The sequence below is a fragment of the Eucalyptus grandis genome, chromosome 10 (genome assembly GCF_016545825.1).
Source record: "Eucalyptus grandis isolate ANBG69807.140 chromosome 10, ASM1654582v1, whole genome shotgun sequence".
NCBI lineage: Eukaryota > Viridiplantae > Streptophyta > Magnoliopsida > Myrtales > Myrtaceae > Eucalyptus > Eucalyptus grandis.
The window spans coordinates 22,363,434-22,386,614 of NC_052621.1; the positions used below are offsets into that span (position 1 = coordinate 22,363,434).

General features: G+C 39.7%; 1 protein-coding gene and 2 long non-coding RNA genes across 4 annotated transcripts; all 3 read right to left on the reverse strand.

The window, feature by feature from the left end:
• Positions 1 to 10,360: 10,360 nt before the first annotated feature.
• Positions 10,361 to 16,533, reverse strand: LOC108959916. Of its 2 annotated transcripts, none has more exons than XR_005546998.1 (5): positions 16,287 to 16,533; positions 16,111 to 16,192; positions 13,786 to 13,851; positions 11,008 to 11,115; positions 10,361 to 10,902 (listed from the first exon to the last, which is right to left on the reverse strand). It is a non-coding gene; the product is annotated as an uncharacterized LOC108959916 (long non-coding RNA). The 2 variants fall into 2 exon arrangements; XR_005546997.1 differs by having other exon boundaries at positions 15,947 to 16,192.
• A 966-nt stretch (positions 16,534 to 17,499) lies between these two features.
• On the reverse strand, positions 17,500 to 19,316 carry LOC104443623 (expansin-like B1). The gene is made up of 4 exons (XM_010057114.3): positions 19,076 to 19,316; positions 18,524 to 18,630; positions 18,123 to 18,437; positions 17,500 to 17,975 (listed from the first exon to the last, which is right to left on the reverse strand). Exons 1-4 carry the CDS (start codon positions 19,206 to 19,208, stop codon positions 17,790 to 17,792), a joined length of 741 nt encoding a protein of 246 aa, XP_010055416.2. The 5' UTR covers positions 19,209 to 19,316; the 3' UTR covers positions 17,500 to 17,789.
• A 3,024-nt stretch (positions 19,317 to 22,340) lies between these two features.
• LOC104443622 lies at positions 22,341 to 22,550 on the reverse strand. Its single transcript, XR_725196.3, has 2 exons — positions 22,460 to 22,550; positions 22,341 to 22,390 (listed from the first exon to the last, which is right to left on the reverse strand). It is a non-coding gene; the product is annotated as an uncharacterized LOC104443622 (long non-coding RNA).
• Between the last annotated feature and the right edge of the window lie 631 nt (positions 22,551 to 23,181).

The window sequence follows — 23,181 nt, forward strand, 5'->3', positions numbered from 1 at the left end:
TAACTATGAACCAATCACATATATTCTTGACGTCTCAAGAATAGGTCTAATTGCAACTGATCTTATGGAATCATTCATCAATATAAAATAATTGGACAAATGAATGAATACGTCATTGCCATTAATTAAATAATAATAATGAAAGTACAACTGAAATCCCTAATATGTAACCATTACATAGTAGCTTTAGGGCATACATCCAACAATCTCCTAGTTGCACTAAAGCCAACTTGTCTGTACCTCAAACCCATTTTGTCAATATGTCTTTCAAAAGAAGACGAGGTAAGGCCTTAGTGAAGGGATCTCGCCACATTTTCCGCCGAGGCAATTTTCTGCAAGGCGATATCACCTCTCCCAACAATTTCTCTGATGAGATGGAAGCGTCTCTCAATGTGCTTGGACTTCTGGTGAGACCTTGGTTCCTTAGCTTGAGCTATCGCCCCATTGTTGTCACAAAACAATGTGATTGGTTGCTCAATTGAAGGAACGACTCCAAGTTCAGAAATAAATTTCTTCATCCAAGCGGCTTCCTTTGCTGCTTCAGAAGCAGCTACATACTCTACCTCAGTGGTGGAATCGGTAGTTATACTTTGTTTGGAACTTTTCCAACTAACTGCACCACCATTGAATGTAAAGACAAACCCAGACGTAGACTTATAATCATTAGGATCCGATTGAAAATCGAAATCAGTATAAGCTACAACTTTAAATTCTCCTTCTCCATATATCAAGAATAAATCTTTAGTCATTCGCAAGTACTTAAGAATATTCTTGATTGCTATCTAGTGCTCTTCTCCTGGATCAGACTGATATCTGTTAGTAATACTTACAGCATGTGCAATATCAGGTCTAGTACATAGCATAGCATACATTATGCTTCCAATAGCGGATGCATATGGTATCTTTGCCATTTGCTCTTTTTCTTCAGGAGTGTTGGGACACATCTCCTTAGAAAGACGGATCCCTTGCCTAAAAGGCAATAATCCTCTCTTGGAACATTGCATGTTAAACCGTGTTAACACTATGTCTATGTACGTAGATTATGAGAGGCCAATCAATCGTCTTGATCTATCTCTATAGATCTTGATACCTAAAATGTAGGTTGCCTCTCCTAAATCTTTCATGGAGAATTTCTGTGACAAGAATAGTTTTATCGATGATATCATTGGTACATCATTTCCAATCAAAAGTATATCATTGACATATAAAACCAGAAATGCAATTGCACTCCCACTGATCTTCTTGTATACACAAGGTTCATCCGGATTTTTGATGAAGCCAAACGATTTGACTACCTCATCAAAATGGATGTTCCAACTTCTGGAGGCTTGTTTGAGTCCATAAATGGATCTCTTAAGCTTACACACCTTCTGTTTTTCACTATTGGATTCAAAACCCTGTGGCTGTTCCATATAGATGTCCTCATCGAGAAAACCATTTAGAAAAGCCGTTTTGACATCCATCTGAAATATCTCATAATCAAGGTGGCAGCTATAGCCAACATAATCCGAATGGATTTTAGCATGGCCACAGGTGAGAAAGTTTCGTCATAATCAATTCCTTCTTTTTGACTATATCCTTTCACCACCAGCCGTGCTTTGTAAATTCTAATTTGACCTTCAACATTCATCTTCCTCTTGAAGATCCATTTACAGCCAATTGGTACAATACCATTAGGCAGGTTAGTCAAGGTCCAAACCTCATTTGAATACATTGAATCCATTTCGGATTTCATGGCCTCTAGCCATTTACCAGAATCGATGTCCAACATCGCCTCCTCATAGGTTTTAGGATCACCGGGTTGATCACTATCATTCATAATGAATAATGATTCGATATGATCAACCGAGTGTCTATAACGAGTAGGTGGGCGAGACGTTCTCGCACTTCTCCTAAGAGGTTGTGTATCAGAAGCTCCCACTGAATCAGAGATTGGTATCTGAACTCGATTGTTTGGCACTTCATTATTTTCTTCTTGTAAGACTATTTTCCGCCCAGCACCACTTTCTTGGACGAACTGATTCTCCAACAACGAAGCGTGCTTGCATACCAAAATTCTTTGGTTTGAATGAAAATAGAAATAATATCCAAGAGTTTCCTTTGGATATCCAATGAAGCGACCTTGTTCAGATCTTGCCTCCAATTTTTCCATTTTCAGCTTTTTCACGAAAGCTGAACAACCCCAAATCTTAATATGATTAAGACTAGGTTTCCTACTATGCCATATCTCATAGGGCGTAGTTGGAATAGATTTGAACGGCACTCTATTCAGTATATATATACAGCTGTCTCAAGGGCATATCCCTAAAGGGATGTTGGCAAATCAGTGTAACTCATCATAGATTGTACCATATCTAATAAAGTACGATTTATTCGTTCAGATACACCATTATGTTCTGGAGTTCCAGGAGGTGTCCATTGTGATAAAATGCCATTCTCTTTAAGATAGTCCAGGAATTCAGTATTAAGGTATTCACCTCCTCGATCCGATCAAAGAGCCTTAATACATCTTCCTGTCTGTTTCTCAACTTCAGCCTTGAATTCCTTGAACTTTTCAAAGGATTCAGATTTATATTTCATGAGGTATAAATAACCATACTGTGACTGATCGTCAATGAAGGTAATTAAGTAATTATAACCACCTCTAGCAGTTTTATTAATTGGTCCACATACATCTGTATGTATTAATTCTAATATGTTAGCAGCTCGCGCACTTTGTCCCACAAAAGGCGCTTTGGTCATTTTTCCTAGAAGACATGCCTCACAAGTCGAGTATGACTCAAAATTTGAAGGATCAATGTATCCATCATTACTCAACCTGTTAATTCTGTCTTCTCCAATATAACATAATTGGAGATGCCAAACATACTTTTTATTTGGACCGTCTTTAGGGCGTTTATTAGTTATGGCATTTATATCAATTCTATTTTGCTTATTGACATTGGTAATCGCATTACCAGAAATTGTAATGGTATAAATATTGTTGGTTAATAAGCTAGAACCAACACATATTCTATTATGATAAATAGAACATACATCATCAGCAAAAGAAAATTCATAATTCTCTTTACCCAAACGAGGTACAGAGATGTTGTTCCTAACAACATTCTTATAATGCAAACAGTTCTTTAAAACCATTACATGTCCAAAAGGGAAACATAAACAAAAAGTCCCTATAGCTAATGTAGCAACTCTTGCTCCATTGGCAAACGTCAGGACAATCTCATTTCGCCCTAGTATCTTGCTTATTTATAGATTCTGCAAAGACATACAAATATGTGAAGTTGCAGCAGAATCTAGAACTCATGAGCTGGATTCAGCACTAACCATAAGATTAGTTTCAATAAGCATAGACACCATACCTTCATAAGGTCGGTTCTTGGGCTTGACCTTCAAGCTCGCGAGGTACCTCCTACAGTTCCTCCTCCAGTGCCCTTTGACATCACAGTAATGACATTTCCCTTTATCAATCATGGGTTTTGGTTGCACAACAGGTTTGACAGGCCTCTTCCATTTATTCTTCTTTAAAACGGTCTTACCCTTTGAAGAAAAAGCCTTAGCCATAGCCACTACATTTGGCCTCGTGTTATGCATTTCCTTCTCATAAACTACCAACATGCTATGTAACTCAGCAAGAGTTTTCTCCATCTTATGCATGTGGAAGTTTTGGACAAAACCAAAGAAGGAATCGGATAAAGATTGGAGGATCAAATCCACAGCTAACTCATTGTCCATAACGAGATTGAGCCTAGCCAATTCTTCAATGTGCCAAATCATTTTCAAAGCATGATCATTAACAGATGATCCTTCAGCCATTCTCATACGGTACAATGCCTTAGATATCTCATATCTAGAGGTTCGACCATTCTCATCAAAGTATTCCTTTAAATGCAAAATGATCGACCTAGCATCTTCCATAGATTCATACTTCTTTTGTAATTCATTATTCATCGAAGCAAGCATATATGACCTAACTTTTAAGTCACCATCACGCCACTTATCATAAGTGACACGCTCCTCTTGGGTCCCACCCTCAAGAAATGAGGTTGGCATCTTTTCATCAAGCACATACCCAATTTTTTCTGAATAATTCCTCACCCAGTCAGTGAAATTGGGTCCAGTCAAACAATTCTTGTCAAGTATAGAAGCGAGTGGGTTTGTGGTCACCATTTTCAGAGTAATAATATATCTGTTGCAGAAAATAAATTGTTAGCCGTTGTACTTTTCATAATAACTATTTCATTTTGGTTTTTAAATGAAATAAATCCTCCCACTAAATTTATATTCGAATCCCATACTCCTTAAGATGAGAAGCGATAAACTTCGTTGGGTAAAGATTACTAGTGGGGATTGGAGTCCCACTAGCCCAAAGTCCACCTCACCTAACAGTTATTGGTGTCCTATGAACTTAGTGAGTGAACCAGCTTGTTCAACGCATCATATGCGAGTCCCAATCATAACTTCGGCCTCTAGACCATGAAAGCCTCACCTAACAGTTATTGGCATCATGATCATAGTTAAATCTAGCCCATAGTCTCATGCAAGTATTGAAAACACAAATGATTCCCTTACCTAACAGTTATTGGAAATCATTTGGCTCCAACCCCACAACATCATATGCATAATAGAGTGGTCCAATATTATAAATGATAATTAACCCCTATGTATCCATAACCGGTTAGTTAATCACTATAATATTGGATCAAACCACGACAATGGAAGGCCACGAGTCCGAAACCCGTTTCGACTTAATATTCTTTGTAAGGAGATTTGGGTCGTTATTAATGGTCTCACTTTGCACATTAACCGGTTTAACATGCACGATACTATAAACATAATAAATAAATAGATATCACATAACATCTATCCTATGTGGTGATCATGGAATTATGGTTCAATGGGTCTCGAGCCAAAGAGACCCATTTAGCCATTTTAATGTTTTAATAATATTGACCCGCTCTTCATTTTTTCCTCAATCTTTGAACACTTCAAAGACCGGGCCCAAAGAGCTCACCAGTTTAATGGCTCCTCCAATGGCTCCTCCTCTCTTGTAGTATTTACAACAACAATTGAAATACTAAACTATACTAAAATTACATATCAATAAAAATTAAAGTAAAATAAAAGGAAGGACGCAGCCTCCATTTAATAATTACATCCCCAAAAAGAATACCTATAATCATCATACATTCATCCATACAACAATCACAACATTTAGGGATTTTTCCATGATCACCACCCTTCCTTACGAGCCATAAATTCAAAATTTAAAGCTCTGGAAGGCATGCATAAAATTCTGCATATCATTTGTAGAATATAAACACAAAGTATAACAAGTTATGGATTTTTTATTCAAAATTAATTTAGTTCTAATTTTTGCTTAGTTGATTAAATTTATCACATAAATTAATCAACTTCTATAGGCCACATAAAAGGTAAGAGAACCAATTCTCTTAACAAAATAAATTAGCCATTAGAACGCAAAAATATATTTGAACTACAAATCAATTAAACGCATGAAAAACGCCTAAGGTTGGCTCTGATACCATTGTTGGGTTTCCATGAATCATGTATAAGAAAAATTAACATAAAGTATGCAGCGGAAACAAATATATATTTTATACATGATTCTCCTAAGGCGTTGTTCGTGCGTTTTAATAAAAAATCTAAACATAAAAGGGAGTTAAACGAAATACCTCTCGAAGCGCGCTTTGAAACAAGTCGGTTCGAATGTTCCATAGTTCGAGTCCCACAAGTGTCGGACCTCTAGTTCAGACACACCAACAACGAACGTCGAACTAAAGAGAGAAATTTCGGATGTTCACCACTTCGATCGTGTTAGCAATCACGTGGAAATAATCCGTCGTATTCTTGATGTATAGTAGTCACGGCCCAAACGAGATAACGCTCTTCTTTCTTGCGCCGCAAAGACACAAGAACACGCACACACTTTGCTCTCTATTTTTAGCAAAGCATCACTCGTATGTCTCTAAAACACAAGACGCATGCTACAGAAAATTTCTCTTTGTTGCAACCTTTTGCAGCCTTTCTTTTTTAATATTTATACACGAATCAGCAACGGTTGCCGATCGTGGGATCGGCTACCGTTGCTGATCCTCATTCTCATGCACGATCGAGCACGATTTCGTGCACGATAAAATTCGTGTATGATGGTCAGCAACCGCTGACCACCATGCACGAATTCGTGCGTGCATGTGCACGTATTCGTGTGAAGTGGTCAGCAAAAAATTGCTGACCATTTCCACTTTAATTAATCAATCAATTAATTAATAATTAATCAATTTCCTTAAAAAAAATAATAACATAATCCTTATACATACAAATGGAATCCCTAATATGTAACTATTACATAGCAGCCTTAGGCATACATCTAACATGAGGTGCATCACTTCAATACTTGCTAGAGGACGAGGTCTCATGGTGGCTGGTTTGCAAACTTCATGAAGCAGGCAGAGGGCCAAATAATTGGATACCCAAGGTCAAGGAGTTATTCATTTGGCTGCAGGCTTCAGTTGTGAGTGGGCGAGGGGCTCTATAATAACTGCAGGTGTTAATCCCCAACTTTTGTGATGCCTGCAGAAGAACAGCTATGCATTGGGCATCAAATTTTGGAAGATAAGACCGTCAAGATCTTGGAAATTATTTATATACACCAGCACATATTAAACCTTGTTATATTTTTGCCCAGAAGCTGACCAGATCATGGGGCTTGTTCTGTTCTGGTCAGGACTGACTGGATGGTGACAGCTATCGGTGTTCGATGAATCATGCGATCTCTGTTTGTGCGATATCCACTCCATAACCAGTTGCAACTTACAGTCTCTGCTTTTCACAACTGTCAGTCCTGTTCAACAACACTGCCGATAATCTGTTTGTTCATCAGTTTGAATATACATGGCTGACTTTGAGGAACATGCTTTGTCGAAATTGCCTAAAGCTTATAAAATATTTGAAATACAAGCTCTTTTAGTAGTCTTGACTGTTCAAATTAAAAGTAGGATAATTGCTGGATGAATTGATGGTGATGCCTTCAGTTTTCTCTCTCCAGATTGAAAACTCTCTCTAATAATTTGTCCTTTTACAGGGAGGAGACTGATTGAATTCGTTGGACTTGGAGCAGCTCCAGGAGCTGTTGATAATCCAAGGGCCCCAGCATGTCTCGGAAGTCAGCACTCATTCGGCTTCAAGCATGGGGCATTATGGAATTGCTGCATATGTGGTTGAAGCAACTTTTTATTGTATTTCTTAGGCTCCGTTTGTTTGGCGGAAAATAATTTTTGAGAAAATATTTTCCGGATTTTCCGGCGTTTGTTTCATGGAAAATGAATTCCTTGAGAAAAATGTTTTTCATGAAAGGAAAATAATCTTCTAAATTAAAGGAAAATGTTTTCCACTTTTGAAAAGTGAAAAATATTTTCCTCACTTGATCTCCCTTATCTCACAAATCTACAAATTCTCATTTCCTCCTCCCCTTTCTTTTTCTTCTTTTCTTTTTTTGTTCAAATTATTTTTTAATTTTTTTTCTTTTTTAATTCGAATTATCTTTAATTTCCTTTTTTTTTTTCTTTTCTTTGTTTCCCATCTTCTTTCTTGGCTAGTCATCGACCGTTGCCAAGTGAACCCCAAGCTTGTTGATCTCAAGCTCGCGCTGTGCACTCTTACTTATCATTTTCTTTATTTATTCTACCATGCAGTTGTACATTATTCAAGCAAAATGCTCTATATGCTTTGTTTCCTTTTCTTTTGATTATTAGAATAGAAAAGATGCAGGGGAGACCACCGCCTGCGGTAGCTCAGTTGGATAAGGCTCCCATGATCCTTTGCGAGGAGGAGAGGAGTTCGAATCCCACTGGCCGCACAAGATCTTAAGCGTGACGTCGGGGTGGTGGGTCCTCCGCTAGCATCACCCCGGGTTTACCTCGCCGGCTGCCGACTGTACGGAGGTTCCCGTGTCATAAAAAAAAATATATGTAGGGGAGAACATGCCATTTAACTAGAAGATTCTTATAAGGGCTGTACATGCTTTGCTTCTTTTCTCTTTTGCTTATTTTTAAAATCCATACGAATATTTTTTAGATTAGATGAGCGTTTGGCGATAATGAGGGAACAAATATATGAAATAAGTTTACCTGGATTTAAAAGCAAGTTCATATTTGATGGATTTATAGGTCGGTAAGTAATATATATAGTGAAATTTTAGAAAATATTTTCCTTACCGAACACCAGAAAATATTTTCTGAAATATTTTCAGGTTTTAACTGAACATCAGAAAATATTGTCATTTTCATGAAAAATATTGAAAATGACTTTCGAGAAAATATTTTCCAAAAATGGTTTATTTTTTGCGAAACGAACGAACCCTTAATATTCAACTCTTTTCTGGATCATACTCGTAATTTGAGCTTATTGACTCGAGATTTTTCTAGCCCATTATTTACTTTTTCATTGGATTTCTTGATATTCTGGAAGTTGGCTTGGGTGAGGCTTAAGGGGCCCTAGCCGACGGCCGTGCTCAAAAAAGGGCCCATGGCGAGGCTCAATCTATAGGCCCAATAGCCGGGGCCCACACTTGGGTCCCATACCACTGGCTAAAATATTGGGTGTGAATTGAGATTCTATCAGGCCCATATTAGGTCTAAGCTGGTTAAGGTCTTTAAAGATTAAGTGAATATTAGGCCTATTGAGCTCCAAGAGGTCAGTAGTTGAGCCCAAATTAGGTCCAACACACTGGCCCTTGTGGCCCAAAGAAATGGCCATTATTTTGAGTGCAGGCTCATTAGACATTGGGCGTAAAGGGCATAATGAGGCCAATTACTTTTACGGGCTGGGCCCACTAGGCTATAATAATTTTATTGGGCCGAGTTTAATGGGCCTAGGTGAGGCCCATCACGCATTGGGACTTAGACCCATAGTTAGGCCCAATTAACTCAACAGGTCGAGCCCAATGGGATTCGTGTAGGCCCATTGTACGCTTATTGAGCCAAAGCTCCAATCGGCTTCAAGCAGTTAATTATTCTAGGCCCATTGGGCCAATGTGTTTGGCCTATATTAACATGCCCAGTGGGCATACCCAAGGCCTCTTTTTGGGCTGGTGTGCACTTTGTATGAGTACTGGGCCGAGACTGAATGGGCCATTGGGCCCTCAATGGGCCAGCGTTATCTATAGTCTACCTATTGTCGGGCCGGGGCCGAATGGGCTTTGACACATGAGATCAGTATTGGGCCTTCAATGGGCAGACGAGGCCCATTAGTGGGCCCACTAGAAGGGCTCTTAAACCAAGTATTGGACCCAGTTTGAGACCAATGCATTATGCTTTAAGGGCCCAGAATTAGGCCCATTACATTTCCACCCTAGTTAGGCCAAACGTTCATCTCCTTTCGTGGCCCAACAAGCTCGTGGTTGGGCCATCAAGCCCAATATTGGGCTGTAAAGATTCCGTTACGTTATTCAGTTTTGGGATATGTTTAACTAATCTATTTCATCATTTTCATAGTATTTTCTTCCCAGAAGCAAGAGAGGAATTGTTACGGTGCCCACAGGCAAGTTAAAGACCAAGAAATGGGCTCGATGATTCTCATTAAAATAGTTCTTTACCCAGCCATGGCTTTCATTCTCAAAATAATGAAGCAGCCCCTTTACCTGCTTTAGCAACCCTCTTCTTACACGACAGCATAGTTACTAGACATGCAGCAGTTATACTAACCCAAACCTTAATAAGCAGTTAAGCGTCCATAATCTTATCAATTTGACATCTCCGCAAGTTCGGTCCCCGGAGTACACAATAGGAAAGAAAAAAAGGAAGAGGATAGAGATCAGTGGAGGGTCCTATTTTCACGTGCCTACCATCCTGTGCATCTCGCGAAAGCTTTCTGAATACTACTGAAAGACACTCAGGTGATCCCTCTTTTCATGCTCCCCCTTCCAAGGAAAACATGGACTGGCTCTGTTGGGTGACCCATGGCGGTAAACTAATGAGAGATTGGCCACGGACTAGCCGTTCTGTCAAAGAGGTCTTACCATTCTCAATGTCTAGGGCAGCTTGTTACTCAATACCGTTGCTGTGGTAGTCCATTGTTATGTCTACTAGTGCTCCAATATTTTGCATGAAAATAACTGGAGCTTCTAATAAAACTGATGCCGATTAAATATTACATCCATGTTAAGATGAAAAGTTCCAGAATAGAACCAACATTTGACAAAATAAATGAAATGTATAAGCAAAAAAATAACATAGTTCTACGGGGGTCCTTCCACCGAAAATTGTCTTCAAATCATCTTGAACTAAAAGTGGGTAGCATAAGTGACTCTAATCTTGAATCAACAAATACAACTGGCAAATGATTATCATTGTCTTGAAAGCTCATTCACAACTATATTTTACAGAATTACCCAACTTAGAGGCAAAACTCATCGAATCTAGAAAAGCTATTAAGTTTCTCGATCTCACCGCTGGTTAGTTCTTTTTGTGGGTAACAAAAGTTCTGCTAAGTCACAAATCTATGAAAGCCAACACAAAACATGGACACACGCTTCTAGGTAAAGCGAGCTGACATATGCATAAAAATAAGTACAACGATTGAGTTTGTGCATGGATGAATGATAATAGGACTAGGAACAGACAAGGATTTCATGATCAGGATTTTCACCAAAAATGGCGTGAAGAGCATTTCAAATGCTGCCCACAATGGCTAATGGATGCAATTGGATCAAGATAGGTAACTTCATTTCTGAACATTAATCTTGCATGTGATATAATCGGCCTTGAAACATTCTTTAGCGGCACAAAATAGTATATACTCTAAGAACATGGCCATATATTGATGGTATCATACTTTCAGCTAGGTGAATCAAACTTTCCAAAATGCGCACAGTTGTCCTTGCTGCATTGTCATGAAATGCACAACAATCAACAAACAAAAGAAAAGGTAGACCTAGACAAGTGGAAGAGATAAAAGAAAAAAATTAAGCAAGGGAGTTTATATAACCTGCATTCTGAGTAGCAGAAGTACACTGAGGTTGACAATAGCTTGATGAATTTTTTCAGCCTCCTTATTAAGGACCATTCTAAGACATCCTTTACAAAGAGAATGTACCTACAGGAAATGCACAGATCCAATGCATCAATATTTTTCCAAGGAAAAGTTGTGTCGATGAGAATGAATTACATGTAAAAACCACATGCGTTAATAGAATTATTGGAGAATAGAAAGATCAGTAGTCACGTTCTAGCTGATTTCACAACGCACATAATAGATGGCTGAAGTATAAAGTAGAATCATCTCGAATTTCAGAAGCCTCTCCAGGACCTCAGACGTAAATTATATCTATGCCAATACAAATCATGATTTACTGATGATCTAGATAGACCCAGATGCCAGAACTCAGTCAGCTCACCTAGAGCAACTTGAAAGACTGGCTATTTGCCCCAGTAACTTCTGGTGCCTCAATCCTGGAGTATGGTGACCAGAATGTCTAAGTTAAGAAGTGGAACAGGGCATTTTGAATTTCAGAAGCCTCTCCAGGACCTTGGATGTAAGTTATATCTACGACAATATGAGTCATGGTTTACCAATAATCAAAATAGACCCAGAAGCCAGAACTCAGGCAGTTCCCCTAGAGCAACTTGAAAGACTGGGATACTTGCCTCAGTATGAAATAGATGCCTACGAAGCTCATATAAAAATGCGTCCGATTTCAAGCTTTGTCATCAATGTTAGCCTTTCTACAGCACAAATAGGCAAATATCATGCTTCAACCAATTATTCCAGAAAGGATGTTGCTAATGTTCTTCTACTTTGAACTAACCATGAACCATTTAATGAGAAAATTAAATGCGCCATGCTACCCATTTTGGAATGGTAAGAGAAGAATGCTAAAGAAACCCATCGAACACGATATTGCCCTCCGCCACCGTCCCGAGTTAGCTCAAATATTTCTCGACCCAGAAATTACACTCCCCCGCTACTTAAACTTCCTGAACAAGATTGTTGACCAGGTTATGGAGTTGTATTGAAACAAACCTTCTTATTGTTAGCCATAATTTTGAGATTATTTTTGTGTTTGGCATGTGTTTTTGAATGCCCATTTGCCCAATGCCAGCATCCCCAATGCTGAAAGCCCAGGGGTGGGGCTGCTTTGAGCATTCCTATTCTGGAGATGCGATTCTGAGTCACTATTCATCGTCTTCTTCACCGCCCATCTTCTTCGCCGTTCGTCTTCTTCTTCGCGGTGGGTGACACTTGGCCGCCAAAGGGCCAGATCTGGCCACCGGGCTTAGCCGAGGTGGCCTGAGGTCGGGCGACCTCGGGCGTTGCCTGAGTCGTGCGACCCAAGCGCCGCTGCCTGAGGTCGAGCGACCCAGGTGACTCCGCCTGAGGCCGTGCAACCTCAGGTGGCGTTGACGCCACCACCACCAGCGCCACCACGATCACGCAGCTGCATCTCCTCCTCCATTTTCTTTTCTTTTCTTTTTTTCCTTTTTTTTTTCACCTGAAAATTACTTTGCAAAATATACAATTCCAAACAAGTTTGCTTTCAGAGAATGCCCATTCACTCAAGGATACTTACGGAAATGCAAAGTCATTTCCCCAAAGTTGAACCAAACAGGCCCTATGTATAGATCTACATCCAATCCAAAATAATTTACTACCTCGACGTTTCATATGGCTAAATATTTGCTAGATTTTCATCACAACCAACTTTAGTTGACTCTCCCTATTTATTAGCTACACCAAAATTTTCCGTCAGTTCAATTACACTGAAAAAAAGAATAAATTAGTTAATTTGATGACTCATCTCACCAAGAATGCGACAAGAAACAACTATATTCCATTCGGGATAATCTGTATCAAAGCACTAGAACCACGTCAAATCTGTAATAAGGCACTGGCGAGTGTCGTACTGATAGATAGAGCTAAACTAATCATTACAACAGCAATAGCAATTCCAGCAATGGAATTACCGTCTCAGTTGGCAAACCTTTAAAAGTGCCGTTTATTGGTAAAGTCGGATCTAATTCAATCTCTCTACATCAGAGAGATTGAATTAGATCCGACTTTACCAATAAACGGCACTTTTAAAGGTTTGCCAATTGTGTGATTAGCTTGTGCAATCTTATGTGAAACAGAATTTTGCATTTTTCATCTTGTGACCGCAACTTGCAGTCTAAGACCGTGATGCAGAGAAACGGAATATAGGGAAACACAATTCAAGTAAGGCTTCATCTAACCAAAAAAAAAAGGAAAAAAAAGTAAGGCTTCGGATTTGTTTCACCAAATATGATTGTTTTTATGCTAAGAGTAGTTACAAGACCAGCCTAAAAAAGAATGAAAGTTCATTTTAGTAGTGATTTCTTGCAGTGCACCATGATTTAGAAATTACAGAAAAAAGAATCGATTGCTCCGCTTTTACAATAAAATGAAAACACGGTGACATAAGAATACTAACATCCGTCAGTAAAATAGCCGAGAGAAGATTAAAATGGCTATTTCAGCATTTCAATGTGAGGACTCCGCAAACAAGCCTTTTAAACTTCTAATTCGATGTCATGGGAAATTTCCTTTTTTTTTTATTATTTACAATAAACATAACTCAATATATTCCCACATTGCTCCATTACAAAGGGTCATTAACATCTTCTGATAAATTAGCAGGATCAAGTTTCGATTATTTGTTAGTTCTTCGTGGTATGGCTAGTCCAATGTTCAATTCCAAGTATAGCTTTTGAAATAATATAAGAAAGCGATAACAAGGAGAAAATTCACCTTAGCAACCCCATCATCTGCTAATCCCTGGCCTCTTGTTTGGTAGCGCTGTCATGTTTCCTCATGCTGTTTGCAAAAAAGTTTAGTTGTCAGCAAGAAAACCTCCTCACCAGCAAAAGCCTTATAACTGCAGCTAAAAGTTGATCAACTCATAAATAGCATATCCAAATGTACTGTAAAAATTTGAAGCTTATTACGTCATAGTATTAACAACCTGTTTCCTAAGAGCGACAGACTACACTATGCTTTGCATGTTCCAGAGGAAAGTTCCCATAACTATGACATTAAGCCCTTAGATAAGATACAAGAACACATTTAGTAGATCGCCTCCAAGCGAAAAAAACTGAAGAGCTTTGAACTAGTTATTGTTGCAGTGATGGCAGTGTCATGAAAGAACTGCAATTAAAGCTCCGTTAAGCCTCTATGCAGGTAGAGGTGGCAAAATGACCCATTTCTGAACTCATATTTTTCATTAATGGGTCGTATATGGGTTAGGAAGATGTAATGGCCAGCTAAAATGGGTCAAAGTGTTTTAAGTTCAATTCTATATGGGTCAAAAATGGGTCACACATTCTGACCCATTTTCGACCAATTTTCAAAACCTTAAAAACATAGAATTTCCTCAGCGACAGCTGCCCCTCGTCACCCACATCCGCCGCTCGCCTCCGAGCCACCTCCGCCACTCTCCGCCGTGGCTTGCCTTTGAGTCGCCTTCGCCGCCCGCCTCTAAGGCTCGCCTCCGCCGCTCCCTCGAATTCATAACCCACCTCCGCCGCTCGCCTCCGCGGCTCGCCCCCGAGTCGCCTCCGCCACTCACCACTATTGCTCCCCTCCGAGTCGCCTCCGCCACCCTCCAACGAGGCTCGCCTCCACCACTCACCTCCGAGTCGCCTCTGCTGCTCGCTGCAGCGGCTCACCTCCGAGTCACCTCCGCCGCCGGCCTCTGAGGCTCACCTCCGCCGCTCCCTTGAAGGTCGACGAGCTTCAGCCTCACGCCGTGAAAGTCTAGCTTGCGGGTGTCGATTTTTGCCTCAATAGCACAACTTGAGCCATTTCAGGCTCTTCGATCCCTCCAACCCTTCCGTGAGTTCCCCGTCTTTCTCTTGGCCCGTCACCTTGTCCTTTTTATATCTGTTGCGTGGAGCGTGCTTCGTTTAGTTTCCTCAATTTCTGCTGCTGCTATCAATGCGTGTGATTCTTTTTCTTATCTTTGTTTTTTCTGGTGGTGAAAGATGATGAAGAATTTGCATAGGAGAAATGACGTTTCCTCAGCTTCCGCGTCCGAACTGAGGGGTTTTTAGCAGTAGAGGTTGTTTGATTTGGGTTGGGTTTTGCGGCTTAAATGGGGCACAATCACAACTTTGTTCCAGCTGAATGAGTTCTTGGCTTATATCTATATCATCATATTTGGGATTTGGTCATGTTCTGCACTTGGTTGATATGAAGTCGACTTAGTTTGGAAGGAGGGAAGGGTGATAACTGTACGTGAAGAAGTTTCACTACATTTTTTTTGTCTGTCTTTCCAGGATTTCCAAGAGAGTGGACAGTTTTGTTTGAATTACAAATGTAGCTATAAAATTATTTTGTTTGAACAAGCAAATGAGATTCTTATTAAGAGAAGCGTTTACTTTCAATTCCAGATTTGATGAAGCTCGCGTAAATCCGACTTGTGAAAGACCATTTTCTTTCTTGCATTCGCGGATGTTTCATTAGATAGTGTTTAGATAGTCAATACTTAGTTTCAATTTCAAGTTGTAGTTTTCAATTGCTCAATAGTATGCTCACTTTAAATAAGAGAAGCATGTTCATAGTCTAATTTTTCATAAATATTTCAATTTATAGGTTTTTTAACAATTTTTATTTTGTTTATTATTTTTTTAATTTAATTTGAGGTTTTTATCCAATTAAAATGAGCGCGGGTTTTTCTAGAATATTAGTGGATTTTAGCAATATGAATAAGGTCAGATATGGATCGGGTTACGTATGGGTCATTAGATTTACACTATAAGAATATGGATCAAAACGGATTAAATAAATCAAATATGAGTCGACCCATTTTCGACTCGACCCATATCTAATCCAGTCCACTCATTTACCACCTCAATATGCAAGGAAAAGTAACCGGTCTTGATGGTGCTTAGACAAAACGCAAGGAATTTACCATTACGACTTCCTCGCGAACATCAGAAAATATCCACACCACGTTTCAACCGCTTCGACTGGATTACGTTTTCCACTCGTGATTGAGAATACCATACCAGTTAGTGCGACGAAGATAATCCATCCACAATCAGGGAATACGACAAAGGGGAACGTGCCACGTACTTGTCTTCGAAATGAGCTTCGAGCGCTGAGTCGGCCGAGAGAAGACGAGGTCCGCGAGAGGAGGATCGCCAGTCCACGAGCTCTGCAAATCCGGAAGAGAGAGAGGGAATGAGAAGAGGAAAGATTCGAGAGTTCCTCAGCATCGACGATCGAAGCAAAAAGAGGAGGGGAATTACTCGATGGAGAGAGAGAGAGAGAGCGACCGAGAGATGGAATGAAGATGATCCGAGGAGAAGCGCATGAAAGATGCCGCCGTTGACGTCGCGGGAGGGCTAGGGTTCTGCTGCAACTGCACCGAACTCCATTGATGACTCCACGGAAAATACGAACACAGAGAGAGAGAGTGTCGGAGCGAAGAGAATGAAGCGAAGCACCGGAGCTTCTACGCGGAAAATTGCGCAAAGTACGACTTTGATCCGACCCAACCCGATCCGACCTAACCTAACAACTCGAGTATTTTATAATGAAAAGTGCCATGATAAATTATTTGATATTGTTATTAAATACGCCCCACTTATCAAAACACGCATCCACGTGTCATAATAATTAGTATGTTGATTTTAATTTTAGTTTATTCGGTATAGTTCAATTACTCAATCATTCTTTCGATGCATTTCAACTGTTAAAAGTAATACTTTTGCATTATAAAATTGTCTTTATTAGTACATCATAACATTAGTTGCATTTGTAATCAATAATTTATTGCTATGGACAATAATTTGTCCAAAGATTTCGTGATATGAGAATGCCAAACAATAGTTTAACTTCATATTATTGGAACTATCCTCAAACGTAATAATTTTGCTGTGAGTTCTTCTAAATAGCAACTAGTAGCCCTACTTGTGGAATTCTTTTTGCTCAAAATAGTAATTCCCTTTATATGAAGTAATTTACCTTCAAAGTATGTTTTGCTACATGGGTAATTAATTTACTTTGACTGGTCATAATATACCTGAATTTTCTATAATTTCAAGAAATCTTTAACATATTTGGCCATAAATTTTGGTAACCTAAAAAAAGCTATGACCTAGTAATTAATCGCAAATTGTCGTAATTATTATCAACAATTGCAATAGTGATTTGTCCGCAGGTTCTTGAAAATGACAATTGGTAACATGTCTTTTGAGGCAAATAATTTTGCTAAAGTGTAGTTATTTACCTAATTTGAAAGTAGTATAGTTTGCTTATTGGATTGGTAAGCTTTCTTTGCGGGCCGTAATTTTCTTGAATTCATCCTAATTTGAGTGTACCTATAGCTGGTAATTGGATAAGGACAATTGTTCTGGTGAGGAATGCTGTCATATAATTAACCTGAAAAGTATAGTGGACTCCTTCTGGACAGCCTGAGTGCCGGATGGACCTTTTATAGCAGGCAAAAGTGCGAGTTTATCCACCAAAGGGAACACCAATCTCATTTATTATAGCCAGTCATACCAACAGAAAGATAAGATTACAATCCCACATCCCACTGATAAAATGGTACAGAGACCACCTTTATTTAGCCAAGGCAGGCAGAAAGCCTGCCCTTTTCTAGCTTATTAGCTAAGCCTGTTTCTATCAGCAACACTAATGCCCCATGGCATTGGCCATATCTGAGCTATTCCTATCTAGCTATAATGAAAAAGGCAAGCACGCACTTTCCCAATCAACATAAAGAAAGGGACTGGTTTTTGGCATTTCTAGTCCAGCTGCACTTGGGAATCATAAACAGCACCAGCTTTCCAGTCAGCAGGGAGGGCGTACTTTGGATGCACCCAAGACCCACCCACTTGGAACCTCAGGTACAACTCGCCTATTGGCGGAGTTTGCGTGTCGAACACTGCTCCGTACACTCGGCGCATCGGCTTCCACTCTTGGCAGTCCTCCTGAATCGAAATTACGAGAAAGCAAAGGTCATTATTGTCTTGTCGACTAGTGGTCTCTAGAACGTGTTTATGTCGATTTATGGTTCAATTTGATTCTACTTGAAACCAAATTGTAGCAAACTCATGGGATAATGGATGACTGAATACCTGCCAATACTCCGCAGCTATGACGTCATCTTTGCCGGCGACGTATAAAAGCATGACAGCTAAGTAAGAAGGGTTTCTGCTGTGTTCACTGACGCTGACAAGGAGGTTTTGGCCGGGGTATCGGCACGGAACCCTTCTGAATTCGACCTCAACCACGCCGTAGGCGAACAGCTGCTTGGTTTGGTAGTCGTCCGGTTTTGCCATCTTCGCATAGGCTCTGGTGCTCAGGATGAAGTCCGTCCTGTCTCCCTCGCCATAGTCCGTCACCGCCACGTACGCTCCTTCGCCCGTGCACTGCGGTTTCGTGCACCTCACCTATACTTTAAAAAAGTAAAATTAGACTGATGAAAAAGTTAAAAAGAGTCATCATCTATTTATGTGTAGTCTATATGAAGTTAAACCTGATAGCAAGCACCACATCCAGATCCATTTCTGTATAGCCTCGAAACTCCAGTCACATAGCCATCGTAGACGGTCCTGCCATACTCGCCGTACCCACAAGCTCCAGCTGCCATAAACATTGCACTCATTAGATCTTCTCTAGCAACAATTGTTCTGTTTCAAATGTTTGGTTTGGGCATAAAGAAATGGAGCGGTTCAAAGAGTGCATGTGAACAACCAAGCCTTCAAGTACCGAGCGAGACATGCTACTACATAGATCTTCTCATGTTATATTGCGCTCTGCTGAGTATCAAGGGAAAGAGCGCATACCCACGAAAAGTTATTCATGATGTAACAGAGCATGCCACATGACCATAGACGAAGTTAAAAAAGTTACTTAAAAAGACAAGAAATGTTGTTTTGTGTACTTTTCATGACACGATACTATTTTAGCGGCTAGTGCTCTACTAGCTTCACACTAATGTGTGAACATAATTTATGTGCGGTGCTTGTGTGGTGCGGTGGCTGATGCAAGCTTGGTTTCTATCACAGGAGACGGAGCGTGCACATACTTGGAGTCCCATAGCAGTCAGGGCTGCCATAGTAAGTGGCTCTCGAGGGCGTAAATGAATTTTCAGAGTGACAAAGTGCTGGCAAGAGCACCAGGATACAGAGAAGACAACTATAGCTCATTGCAGATTTCATGTCTCACTCAATGTACTGATCCTAATGCAAGACAAGTAAACTCAAGCCTAGAGGACTCGACTAGAGAGAGAGAGGGAAATGGACAAGAAGGTTTTGGGATGAGAAACATTCATAACCAAGATCCCATATTTATAGCTGAGATCCTGAGGGTCAGGTTCTTGAGGACCACTCACTATTTTTCCCTCCACTTGTGAGCAGATAGTACAGAACCCAAGGGAGACTTGAGCTTGTAGAATTAGAATACATTGGATAAGTACGTGTGGACCTTCCGTGGACCCTTTCACTAAGATATTTCATCATTACATAAACTACAATTGGAAGGCTTATTATATTAATAACCTTTTGCTTCTCTTTTCTCATTTGGTCAGCTCACTGCATCTGCAATTAATCCGGCGTGCTATGACTCATAACACATTGTGCTTCGACATTCATAGAAAATTGACCTTCTAGTTAAACGAAGAAATCCCAAACTTATGCGTAGTACTAGCATTTCGCAATCTCTTCATCTCATGATAGATTTTGATATATATTCATTCGCTTCCCGTGTGAGTATGAAGCTATTCTCAGAATGCGACGTTCATTTATAATTATTCGATCTTGTAATATTACATATTGAGTAGTAAGTTTACAATTGTCTTTATGGTGACAAATGTTTATCAGGGGCCAAATTCCTATTGGAAGTATCCAAGAAATTCAGTTGAGTTCACTGCAAACAGTAATACCATTGAGACATGAGGGTTTTGATCTTAGGAAAGATTTTCATCTCTTTTCATTAGCTTGAAATACTTCTCTTTCGCTTCCCCTATAAATATGAAGCTATTATCAAAATGGGGCATTCATTTATAATTCTTTGATCACGTAATATTACATATTGAGTAGTAAGTTGTTTGCAATCGTCTTTGTAGTGACAAATGTATATTAGGCGCCAAATTGCTATTGGAAGTATCCAAAAAATTCAGTCGAGTTCATCGCAAATAGTAACACTATTGAGACATGAGGATCATGAGACTACAAAACAGCTTTCTAGATATAATTTAATGAAAACCTAATAGCTAGAAGCACTCACAACAGTAAAAACCCACTTAGTTGCTGAGCAAGACTCTCTTGCTACTTAAATCTGAATTGAATTGATTTGCTGAAGTCAAAGCAAAACTATGAACTATCAACAACTGGACATTGCCGACAAGTCATCATTTGGTTGAGTCATCGTTTGGTCCCAGCGCACTTAAGAACTCTAGAATACTAGGTAACCTACGGCTCCTTTTTCCCCTGTCGAAATTCAGTAAAAAACAAATGGCAAATTAGGCTTAAAAGCACCCGAATGATTGTCACTACGGATAGTTAAAGCAAATTGGTTTTTGACACCTCAAAGACCTTTCCCTATTTTGAGCAGCATTCCGAGTGACGCAATATGCAAGGAAAAAAGGTAGAAATTTTAGCGGAGCATGATGTGGAGACACGATTGAGGTACAGAGTGGGGTAGGTGACTACGGATCCTTGCCGCCCATGTGGCAACCTCACTTCAAATACGAGTACACCGCTCTAGGTTGAATCTGGTCGTGTGCGCGCGCGCGTGAGAGAGAAATTTCGAAGGCCAGGCACAGAAAAAGTGACATTAGCAGAACCGGAGAAAATGCAGCACTATTTACGTGTTCAGCTCCCATGTTCAGGCATATATAAGATTAGATGCTTCTCCTCCTTCCACAAAGTTCGATCGAGAGACAGAGAGACAGAGAGAGTATTGAACATCTGTTCCGTTTCATTTTCGTCAGACATGCGGTGTTTATTATAGGAGGCATAAAATTAATTCACGCTATAGATGTGGAACACACTGAGATTCAGTAGTTGATGATTTACGGTAGGAAAAACCATGCCAAGAATCACGCTAAGTGTAGGCTAACTTTTTACATTGGAACCGAGTCACCGTGCAACCTGTAAATTCGGATTTGCTAATTGGAAACGTGGCTTGATTCCTATATAGTCATGAACGGAAGCATCAACCGACTAAAAAACCACATCATTATTCAAATAGTACATTAACAAGCTCTTCCTACTTATTGTTTCAACTGTTGACAAATCAAATTAAAAAAGAGACAATGATGCTGCCTATGCAACTACACGAGATAGACCTTACAGATGTGAAAATACATGTATAATGGCATCTAGCAATAAATCCAATACTGTGAGCTTTAGAAGTCTCATTCCTACTTCATAGCTGACACCTAGGCTTTCTGATGTTGATGGGAATTGCGCGTCAGAACCGTTATTGACAATGTCACCTGCATGTTTTCAACCGAACAGCTCAGCGGATTTTGTAGGTGACCTCTTGAGCTAAAAAGCCAATTCTTTTGAGTCATTTCATTTCAATCATATATTTACTTGCTAATGCAAATATCTACTGAAAAGCAATGGATGCATTATGCCGACTATCTGTAATATTCCAAAAGATACCACTCCTAGATGGGCGGGTCCTCAGCACTTCAAAATGCAACAGGGGACACCCGGCTAATGTCCCATCAGCCTAGATGCAAGATCTACCAACCAGCAAGGCCTTTCCCCAGCCTCTCTAATTTCAGGAAGAACAATCATGACAACAAAATCAGATGAGGGAAAGCAATGTCATCGTCGAACCAGAAGGTTGTGCCACCACTCTTTCCAGATGTCAAGTCACTAGAGTTTTGCAAAAGCAAAAGAGCAAAAATGGGGCAACACTAAGGTGGGATGTCCATAAAAAGGATTAGCATATCCTTCTCCCTTGCTAGAACCTCCTTGACACTGAACTAAGAGGAACGACCCATTGACAAAATTTGGATAACAGAAGAAGACTTAAGAGAAAATGTTCAATAGGAGCATATGATCCCAAAGTTGAAGCTTTGCTCATACCCAATTCTCGTTAGCTGCTGTCTTCATTTTGTATTGCACATTTTCTCTTCATTCTTATTATAACAAGCATACTCTCTAACAACAAATTAGTTGTGCAATCTGCTGAATATACAAAGTGGGTATATGTAAAATTTTTGACAGAAAAATTTACACGTTGAAGAATATCTTACTCATTCTTTACCTGAATCCCCTGTATAAATAGCAATTTCATTTTACAGCATCTTTATCATATAAGTTGCGCTTTTTTTCAGGTCAGATACAACTCCATGATCTTCACTGCTCCTCTCATTGTATAGCACCTGTGAGGTAACCATACTAAGCACACCATGAAATCAAGCAAAATCAAGTAGACAACACAGTGGGCATACCTTGTCTATGATACCATACTCAACCGCTTCACTAGGACTAAAATATTTAGGTCATCGGATGTCAGCTTCGATTTCCTCTGGTGTTTTCCAATATGCTTCGTATAGAGTTTAACCTTCACAAATTGTCAGCAGGAAGTTGTTCCCACTTCAGTGTCTCGAAGAAGCATCACAAGACCCCAAAAGTAAATTCTTTCGTTTGCTCAATTCACTCCTTTATATGTACATAGTTGCCAGTTTCTACAAGATAGGCCCCCACCCTCTAGATGGTAATTAAAACAGGCTCTTCTATCTGTATTGGAATTGGAACTTATTGAGAACATCATTCCAACACAACGATCTAATGAGAAAAACACTAAACACGCATTCGTAGAACCCTGCAAAGAACCGACCCTCTACTAGTACCACATTTCAGTTAACATGATGAAGCAAAGAGGCAAACCAAAAAGAGCCAGGATGACAAAGAAACGAGTAACAATATTCTCTTGATCTGTAAAGTTTTCAATTTTTAAACAAACACTGGAAGACTTTCTCTGAAGCTTTGCAGATCATTTTCAATTTAGTGGAGTAGCTTTGGACCTAACTTGGACTTTTAGAATGCGGCACGAAGTAGGTGGTCTATGATGTTCTATAAGTAGAAGAAGCTCAGACAGATGTAATATGACCTCTACTTATCCACATAATAAAGCAAAAGATCATCACTTTCCGGTTATAAATAGGCCTTA